The sequence below is a fragment of the Biomphalaria glabrata genome, chromosome 10 (assembly GCF_947242115.1).
Source record: "Biomphalaria glabrata chromosome 10, xgBioGlab47.1, whole genome shotgun sequence".
Classification (NCBI taxonomy): domain Eukaryota; kingdom Metazoa; phylum Mollusca; class Gastropoda; family Planorbidae; genus Biomphalaria; species Biomphalaria glabrata.
In genome coordinates this window covers 12,635,191-12,646,015 of record NC_074720.1, presented here as the reverse complement: position 1 = coordinate 12,646,015, position 10,825 = coordinate 12,635,191, and the positions used below count along the sequence as shown (strand labels likewise).

Genomic DNA, 10,825 nt, shown 5'->3' with positions numbered 1-10,825 from the left:
AAAGTAAGCAGACAGCTGCAGAGTGAATACATAAACAAAGTAATATCTAAAGATAACAACAAAAACCTATGGTCATACATTTAGTCTAAGAAAATGGAAACAACAGGCATAGCGCCATTAAAAGATGAACATAACATAATACATAATGATAATGAAACTAAAGCAAACATCCTAAACAAATACTTTGCATCAGCATTCTTAGCCCCAGGAGACAAAGACATATTACTGAATTTGAACCAAGTAGACAACATAGAAGATATAGTAGTACAAGAAAATGGAATTCAAAAACTATTAGCCAACACCAAACCAAATAAAGCGTCTGGACCTGATGGTATTCCAGCTAGATTACTCAAAGAACTAAGCAATGAGCTAGCCCCAGTGTTCAAAATACTCTTTCAGGCTTCACTTAACCAGGGTAGAGTACCAAAGGACTGGAAAGAAGCTAATGTCACCCCCCTATTTAAAAAAGGAGAAAAATCTGACCCAGGAAACTACAGACCAGTATCACTTACCAGTATCACATGTAAAATCCTAGAACACATAATATGTAGCAACATCATAAACCACTTAGACAAACATAATGTCCTCACACCATACCAACATGGCTTTAGGAAATATAGATCATGTGAAACACAACTAATAGGACTAATTGATGATTTTTCAAAAGGTTTAGATAATAGTGAACAAATAGATGCTATCTTACTAGATTTTTCTAAGGCTTTTGACAAAGTTCACCACCATAGTTTGCTTAAAAAAATTAAAATATTTCGGCATTAATGGTCCACTGCATCAGTGGATTAAAGATTTTCTGATAGGGAGAGAACAAACTGTAATAATAAATGGCTCTAAATCAACACCGTTAACAGTAAACTCAGGTGTACCTCAAGGAACAGTCTTGGGTCCACTACTATTTTTAATTTACATAAATGATTTACCAAATTGCATTAGTTCAGGAACAAAAGTCAGATTATTTTCAGATGATTGCATAATATATAGAACAATAAAAACAACACAAGACACAGATATTTTACAAAAAGAATTAGATGAATTACAGAAATGGGAATCAAATTGGAGCATGTCTTTCCACCCAGAAAAATGTCAGTTGTTAAGAGTAACAAAAAAACGAAAACAAATTAATTCCACTTATCTTATTCATGGCAAACCAGTAACACAGACTAAAAACGCAAAATACCTAGGTGTTATAATAAATGAAAAACTATCATGGAATCCACATATTGATGAAACTACAAAAAAATCAAACAAAGCATTAGGATTTATTAAAAGAAATTTCTATAAATCAAATAAGAACATAAAACTAAAATGTTATTTAACCTTGGTTAGGCCAATAATAGAATATGCATCCTCCGTTTGGGACCCCTCAACTCAAGAAAACATTAAGAAACTGGAACAGACACAAAATAGAGCAGTGAGATTCATAACAAATGAATATTCACATTTGACTAGAGTAACACCTTTAGTAAAATCACTAAATTTAGAAAGTCTTCAGGACAGAAGGCTCAAAAGTAAAGTAGCAATCATACATAAAACACTGAACCATAATCTTCAAATACAAAAACAGAATTTAATAAAATACTCTGAAAGACACAAAGATAAAGGCACATTCCTCGTCCAATATGCTAGGACAAATTTGTACAAATACTCCTTCTTCCCTAGTGCTATTAGAGCATGGAATGGGTTGCCTGAGCTAGCCAGGAAAACCAGTGACTTGGCAGAATTTAAGTCATTGGTTAATATGCATGACTAAATGCATGACGCGTAGGATGTAATCATCTTCTTTTTTGAAGTAACGTCTGTATTATATAAGAAAAGATTCTTTTTTTTTTTTTTTTTTTTGTATGTTCTTTTTTAAAGATTCATAGAAAATGTTCAAAGACATTCCTATTCTATCCTGCTCCCTTGAATAGATACAAAATAATTATTTTAAAAAGTAAGGAGGGGAGGCGTGGTGGCTGAATGCTTGGCTTCCAAATCAAGGGTCCTGGGGAAGAATTGGATTTTTCAATTCCAGATCTTTAATGCACCTTTGCATCCACCCAGCTCTAATGGGTATATGACATTAGTTGGGGAAAAAGTAAAGAAAGTTGGTCGTTGTGCTGGCCACATGATGACCTTTATATCATTTGCCCTATAGATCACAAGGTCTGAAAGGTAACTTTACTTTAAAAATAAGTAGATACAAGAAAGATACATTAAGCGAAATCAGCTAAAAAAAAGAAACCCAAAATTATAAATTACAGTCCCCTAAAGTCGAGTGACCTTCTAGGAAATGGAGATATTCCCATAAGACATGTGACTATTTGCTCCACAAGATTGTCATTTCTTAATTTGATTCAAGCTCAACTTTTTATTTGACTATTTTGTAAGTTGATCAATCTACATTAAATAAGAAAACAATAGTTTAAATATTAAGAAATGCATTAAATTTCATAGTCAAATTTTATTATTGAAATAGCAGATATTGATATTAAAATCTGTGTGTGTGTGTGACAGAGGCTGCAGGTTACAGCCAATACACCAAGTTTCCTCACCTCGTAAAAAAAAAAAAGTAATATAGGGAACCAATGTCCGGAGAATTATCAAAAAAGTTATACCTTTGGAACAATAGGGCGGTGTTAAGAGCATCAGGACAGGACAACTTCTTTGAGAGGATAGAGGTTGGGACACAAATGTCCTCACCAGTTGGCCGACGTTCATTGAGGGAAATAAAAGATCACAATCTACACTTGATATACCATATCTGGCGGGACTTTTAAGTTGGAAGACCCAAGCAAAGATATACCATATCTGGCGGGACTTTTAAGTTGGAAGACCCAAGCAAAGATATACCATAGCTGGTGGGACTTGAAGTTGGAAGACCCAAGCAAAGATATACCATAGCTGGTGGGACTTGAAGTTGGAAGACCCAAGCAAAGATATACCATAGCTGGCGGGACTTTTAAGTTGGAAGACCCAAGCAAAGATATACCATAGCTGGCGGGACTTGAAGTTGGAAGACCCAAGCAAAGATATACCATAGCTGGTGGGACTTGAAGTTGGAAGACCCAAGCAAAGATATACCATATCTGGCGGGACTTTTAAGTTGGAAGACCCAAGCAAAGATATACCATATCTGGCGGGACTTTTAAGTTGGAAGACCCAAGCAAAGATATACCATATCTGGCGGGACTTTTAAGTTGGAAGACCCAAGCAAAGATATACCATAGCTGGTGGGACTTGAAGTTGGAAGACCCAAGCAAAGATATACCATAGCTGGTGGGACTTGAAGTTGGAAGACCCAAGCAAAGATATACCATAGCTGGTGGGACTTGAAGTTGGAAGACCCAAGCAAAGATATACCATAGTTGGTGGGACTTGAAGTTGGAAGACCCAAGCAAAGATATACCATAGCTGGTGGGACTTGAAGTTGGAAGACCCAAGCAAAGATATACCATAGCTGGCGGGACTTTTAAGTTGGAAGACCCAAGCAAAGATATATCATAGCTGGTGGGACTTGAAGTTTGAAGACCCAAGCAAAGATATATCATAGCTGGTGGGACTTGAAGTTGGAAGACCCAAGCAAAGATATACCATAGCTGGCGGGACTTTTAAGTTGGAAGACCCAAGCAAAGATATATCATAGCTGGTGGGACTTGAAGTTTGAAGACCCAAGCAAAGATATATCATAGCTGGTGGGACTTGAAGTTGGAAGACCAAGGCAAAGATATACCATATCTTGCGGGACTTTTAAGTTGGAAGACCCAAGCAAAGATATATCATAGCTGGTGGGACTTTTAAGTTGGAAGACCCAAGCAAAGATATACCATAGCTGGTGGGGCTTGAAGTTGGAACACCCAAGCAAAGAAAGTGTTACATTGACACAGAGAAAGTATTTTTTATCTGCCTGGTTTTATAAGCTTTGCCATGTACCCTCATTGAAACATTTCAGATTGATACCCAGTTAAAATGATCTACTGCTACACAGCAAATTTCTAGAAGATGAGGTGAAAGATCACTTCTGTACTTAAAACAAATTTATGCTTTCAAAACCAAGTACACTAATGTTGTAATGACATTCAATCTCATAGCAATCAACACAAAAATTTTACCAATGAAATAAAAAAAAATCCCATTTTAATTATATATATATATATCCTGACATAATCAATGAAATAGAACAGTATCAGAAGTGACTTACACAACTACATAGAAATCAAGTCCACTAAATAAAGCATTGCCAATAATGACATATTCAACACAGACAGTAATTCATTTCATTCACTATATACATAAATACACATTCTTCACTAAATCAAGGATCCTCAATTACACCTTCAGCAATATTTGTCATGTGTGGGAAAGGCACCTAAAAAAAAAAAGGAAAATTATTTCAATCCTTTTATAATTGTGTTTTTTTACTGCCTATGTAGGCTTAATAAATCATTTGGTATGCCAATAAAAGGCATAACCAACTGAAGGCCTAGGTTTACCATTTGTTTTAAAATAATTATTTAATTAAACAAGTATTAAATTATTTGTACAAATGAATGTCTTTGATTTCTTTACATACACTTCTTTAGTAAGCATTTATATTAGCCCATAATGATGAAATCCTTTTTTTGTTCTTCTTAACCCTTAAGGCTCGTGTGGTACTAGTTTAGCCTCCATTGTTTATGCACTCATTGTAAAACAGCTCAGCACTTTAAGGGTTAAAGAAACAATATCCTTCATAAATTTGGCCTTCCTCCTTACATTTACTTTTTTATTTATTATATATTTATTTATAGCCCTTTAAGATCAAATGGAATTGAGTCGGAAGACTAGGGATGAGTGCAGTGTTTCAGATGGCCATGCAAACCCAGTTGCGACCTGCATATTTTCCCACATCTGATGCAGACAAAGCTGATGTCCTGCAGGAGTATATTTATATATATTCTTCTACAAAGGATTTTTCCTTGGGCATCAAATGTGTGTCCCGTGTCCTGCGTGAGAGCTCTCCAACTGTCTCTCTCCTCTGCCATCTGCTGCCAGCTACTACACATAAAATATAACTATCCCATCATATATTCTCATTTGACCCTTTATTTGTAGCCCATAAGAATAAAATGCCTCTGATTTGCCTTGTCCTTAGTGCTTATCCAAATATACTCTTTGGCCCATAGCCTTCAGTTTTCATTATCCTAAGGACTAAATCCCCCACCTACATACGTTTACATAAATACAGTCTGAGACATTTCTCAGTTTCATCAGTTCTAGAACTAGACTCAAGATCTAGTTGCAATGGATAAAAAAAACTTATCTGTTGCCTTCTCAACTAAATACTGCAACCACTTTCACAATTTAGTCACCAGCCACACAAGCTTGATAACATTACAGCTGTTAAAGCGGTTTATCAGGGTTTTTTTTTTTAGAAAGAGCTATTTTTATATTGTCCTTATTTAAATTATAAGGAAATAAAGCAGGGACAGAAATGAAAGCACAATACTTTTAAAAATTTGAAGCAACAAAACAAATTTGAAATAAAACAAAGACAATTTTTAAATGAGAGAGTTGGCCATAGTGTAAGGTGTGTCAAATGTTTAAAATTCTGATCTATTTCAAATACATGGTAAGAAAATAACTGGGTAAGTGTAAATGAAGAACTGCCCCTGAGTGTGAGAATTAATGAGGAGCCATTGAGTCAATCAGTAAGTAAGGGATTTTGTTTCATAGATATTTACACAAAATTATTTTTTTTTTGGATAACCCTACCAAGGCTACCATCCTAATATAAGTAATTATAAGTGTCATTAAAAGATATTCATCAAAATGCTTAACAGCTTAACATTGACATGAGTTACCTTTCTTTTGTCCAACTCTTCTTGTGCCCACAAAAGTAGTTTCAATAGATTGGCCAGACGTGGAGTGGAATCAGTCTCTAAGATGGCAGCATTGACTTCACTAGCAACCTAAGCCAGAAACAATAACAACATATCAGTGTTCACAAATTGACTTCACTAGCAACCTAAGCCAGAAACAATCAACAACATCAGTGTTAACAAAACAAAAAACCACTGTCAAGGTCAGTCTGATGTCTGCAAACTGAGCAAGACATTTGGTACTACAAAGGATGTGAGAGACACACCTAAAAGTACTATGGAGGCAATAGTTTACAAGAACTGAATGGTTATTGCCAACTTACATTAAAAACTACAGGCATTTCTTTAAAAGAGAAGATAATTATGTCCTATACATATCCATGTGTTAATCTAGCCATGCATGTTAAATAGAGACTTCAACTCTACTAAGTCATTAGTTTCCTTGGATGATGCTCTAATTGACATTAGGGAAGAAGAAACAATAGCATGAATTGGCCTAGTATAGGAAACAAGAAATATGCTTATATTTTTGTGTCATTCCTATCAATGCTCTTCAATGTAGAATATGTGCAGATCTTGTACAATAAAGTTCTGATCTTACAACTAAGAGGGGAAAAGGGTGAACTGTTGGTAAACCGACTTGCTATTTTTACTTACTTGTAGTTGCTGTCTTTAGTAAAAGTTGATTGGACCAAAAGGCAAAGATTAAATCAGAAATACTAGACAGTAGTTCTAAACATTTTAAAGACATTACCCCATTTTGTTAAGCTTCAAAGATAAGTATGTTGTAAAAACACTTCTATATTGATTCAAAGAAAACCGTTGTGGCTTGAAACTTAGTTTGGTTATCCAAATGCAAAAAACAACTGCCATTAACCTATGAGTTGGTAAAAGTACATCATCAATCCCATAACTGTTTACCTTAAAATTAACTTCTCTAAGTACCACTACTTTAAGAGTGTTGTTTTTTTTTACCTTCTGTCTCTGGGAAGGGTGCAAAAGATCACCAAAGGGAGACGATTCTGGTTTTTCAAAAGCTAGCAATGCCAGAGTTTTCTCTAGCTCTGGAAGAACATTTGGATTTTCTTCCACTCTTTCTGCCAACTTGCACTGTGCATAACTTAAGGCCTTCTCTAGATCTTTACATTTAATCAGCTCAATAAGTTGTTGTTGCTAGATTTTAAAAAATTCAAATTAATTCCATTTTTATTTTTACACCATTAAAACAAATATGTAAGAAATAAAGGCTTTCTTCTTTTGTTCTGTTTCTTTTTTGTTTGTCTTTAATCTTTTAAATTAGTTTATGTTAGTTTAAATAATGAATACCATAAGAATTAATGAAAGAATTCTTACAACATGACTTTAAAAAAGATTGACTATAAAATTATGAATTTCACTCAAAAATGTATATTTAAAATACATGTACACAATTAGTCAGAAAATATCAACAGTAACTATTGTAGTAGACTTTCACAAATATTGCCCCAAACTTTGGAATTTTTCGGAAATTATTTTTAAAATGATTTTCATTACCCAAACTTTGAAGTACATTCTTTTAAGACCAAATAAAATATAGTTATCTTGTTTGATTCATTACATAAGAACTGATCTGACCAATTATCTCACCTGCAGCCTGAAGAACAAATATCTGTCATTGTCCAGCAGCTCAGGGTACAATGAGTTAATCAGACCTATTGCATCCATAATTCGTCCATCCAGAATGGCTTGGCGTATGCGAATCCTATCATCTAGACTATCAAGATTGACTGAAGGACTAACACCAGATTCAATACTGAATTTTTCGGCTGCCTCCTTGAATCCCTCTATGTGAAAAGAATAAAAATACTTTTTTTCAACGGCTTTGCATAGGAGTTTGACAAAAATGTCTAGACTAAGATTTATTCTAAACAGCAAACATCAGCAGCAAACCACTGTACCATTTTATTTATATCACAAAGTTATAATAAGTTATAATAAGTTAGAAGGAATAAGGATAAGTTAGCCTTCCAAATTTTTTTAGAAATTTAGGTACATGCATGAATACATTACCCAGGCTAATTTTTAAGAAATTTTGCTTATATTATCCTATCTTATAAAAATACAGACATTACATCAAAAAAAGGAGATGATTACATCCTACGTGTCATGCATCTAGTCATGTATGTTAACCAATGACTTAAATTTTGCCAAATTATGCCCATAGTATAGACCAAATCTTTACAACCCCCCCCCCCCCCCCCCCCAAAAAAAAAAAAAGCATGTATAGTCCTTAATTAAGCCAGTAACTTTTAAAATTCACTTGCTAGGAGAAAATTAAGCCAAAGGACTGTTTAAAAAAACTATGCCAAAGATACCTGTAACTAGATAATTCATAATTAGCTTGTTCATGTCTGCTCGGCTGACATGTTGAGTCATCAGCTGCTTCATCCAAGTTTCTTTGGTCAGCTTATCTTCTGCTGCCATCCTCTCCAAACTGCCACTCATGGTAAAAAATGTTGGCAAAAACAAAGGTTTTTATCTTTTCTTCAGATGATTCTAAAAGGGAACAAAATAAGTTAAATAATAAACATAATTTATTTGCAACTGAGCAAGGCTGTAAGATGGACAAAAATATTTTTTTGTCTGCATGAGATGCTGGAAAATATGCAGGTCGCAACTGGGTCTGCAAAGTCATGTGAATCACTGCACGCATTCTTAATATTCAGCATTGAAGAAATTGCCATAATTATATTAAAAATATAACTATTACTTGAGCATAACTCATACAAAGTCATTGTCGATGACGTAATATATACTACTCATAATATCATAATCATATTATATTATCATATAGATCTATTAAAATAAATCTATTACCTAATTATTAATAAGCCTATTGTATAAATATAAGACTATACTCACTATGACTCGTCTATATTATAGTAGTAAATCTAGATAGATCTAGACCAATATTATTATAATAAGGCATAAGGCTGATAATTAATTACATCTAGATTTAATCAATATTAAATATTAATAGTAATAGTATCATAATACTAATTAATACTAACTAAACTAGATTCTAGATCTAATACTTAGATTAGACTTGATTAGTGAGTAAGTGAGGGTGGTACTACTATTAGATCTAGATCTAAAAATTAATTAACAAATTAATTAATGAGGTAGTTCCGGATTCCCCCAGAGTCACGTGGTTGTGTGTATACAACGCACACCGTGCTTAGTTTTAGTTAGTTTGTAGTGGGAATCTGAAGTGTTTTAAGTCAATATTTAGTGGTTTCAGTTTACTCATTAGCGCTAAATTATAATTTGTTAATAACAGGAGAATCTAGAGATACATTTTTTAATAGTTTCAACTAAAACAAATAGTTAAACCTTTGATTGAAGGTACCGAAGCGTTGGCCTATAATCTGCCATAGTGAGATCAAGATTTCTTGATCTACAATGAATGACTACACTTACAGTTCTTAGCATTTGGGTAACCAGTCCTAGAAAAAAAGTAACACTTTTATCCCCCATTCCTCTCTGCCCAAAAGTAAACAAGCTTGAACTTGAGTAGAACACTAAAAGTTGGACAGCAGACCAGTGTGTATTGGTCAGATAGCTCTAGGGCTAGTGTGTAGTCGATATGTCGACTAGTTGTTATAAAAGATACAAAAGACTGCCATGAGTTTTTCCTTGTGCGTAATAGGCTTCAGTTGTTTAGCGAACAAACACATCTGATAGTCAAGGATAAATCTAGATCTACTCTTACAGTTACACAGGCCAAATGTGTCTTACCCCGCCCTTTCATTGTTAAATTTGGTTTCCAAGTAATAAAATGGATCTAGATCTATTTTGTCGACGCATTTTTGAAACTTTAATGTAACATTTTGTATATAGTATCACAGTGAATTTCTTAAAAATTATAGAACTTTTAATAACATAATAATACATCATGGGTCAACATAAAAAATAATTTAAACCCATCCTTAAACAGTTCTTGGCCCTTTATGAAAACATTCATATAATTATTTGAATATTCAGGAAGTTCATTGATGTACTCTGTATATTTTAAAATGTTTGTAAATGTAAAATTTCGTAAAAATAGAGGAGCAACAGCAATGGAAATATAGGAAGACAAGGCCATTCTTCTCTTTGTTGTTCCACAATCACGTGACTTTGGTTAAAGTAGTTCAGAAACTACCTCATTGAAATTGAAGTGAAGAGAGCAGCAACGTTTAATAAAAGTCTAATAAGTTAAATAAGTAATATTATAAGAATATAATATTAATTAATAATATAATAATTATAATAATTAATTAATATAATAAAAATCTTATAAATTATGTTACAATCATCAATTATCAATCATTTTAATAAGTACTAATTACTACTAATGACTAATCATCTAAATAATCTAATGTTGTCTTCAGTCTATCTAGACTAAAAACTAGATTGTCTAGTTAGATTTTTAGAATATTTATTTAAATTTATTAGAATGTTGGGATATCATATTCATATAGGTCTAGTATAGTAATAGTATAACTATAAGTATAGTTACTTATACTGAGTATAACTTATAGTATAGTTAGTATATAATAGTGACAATAAGTCATAGAATCATTAGTGAAATTACTATTATAAATTAGATAGTGATTAGATTTTAATTAGAATGACTAGATCTAGAACTGTCTATATGATCTAGATCTATAAAGACAGTAGATCTAGAATTCAATATCTCATATCTATAGAAAATCTAGCTCTAGAAATCTAGATCTAGACTATTATTAGTGTATTAGATCTAGATCTATGGTTTTATTACTAACAAAAGAAAGCTAGATAAATGTCTCACAGTTTCAGTATGTTGTTCTCTTATAGTAGGTCTAATAAAGGGACACCACTCTTCTTTAATTTACATAATGATAATGTTAGAGTCATAGACTTGGTTAGAGTTTTCGGGTCCACTGAGGACAATAAGTTGAATTTATAAG

The 10,825-nt window shown here is 33.1% G+C and overlaps 1 protein-coding gene across 3 annotated transcripts; it reads right to left on the bottom strand.

Moving 5' to 3' along the window:
• Positions 1-4,109: 4,109 nt before the first annotated feature.
• Positions 4,110-10,819, bottom strand: LOC106054411 (glucose-induced degradation protein 8 homolog). 3 transcript variants are annotated; one of them, XM_013210244.2, is made up of 6 exons: positions 10,687-10,819; positions 8,210-8,390; positions 7,482-7,678; positions 6,831-7,028; positions 5,838-5,945; positions 4,110-4,363 (listed from the first exon to the last, which is right to left on the bottom strand). In XM_013210244.2, exons 2-6 carry the CDS (start codon positions 8,337-8,339, stop codon positions 4,310-4,312), a joined length of 687 nt encoding a protein of 228 aa, XP_013065698.1. In that variant the 5' UTR covers positions 8,340-8,390; positions 10,687-10,819; the 3' UTR covers positions 4,110-4,309. The 3 variants fall into 3 exon arrangements, with proteins under 3 accessions (XP_013065698.1, XP_013065699.1, XP_055899951.1); XM_013210245.2 differs by having other exon boundaries at positions 10,661-10,694; XM_056043976.1 differs by lacking the exon at positions 10,687-10,819 and adding an exon at positions 8,757-8,775.
• Positions 10,820-10,825: the final 6 nt, after the last annotated feature.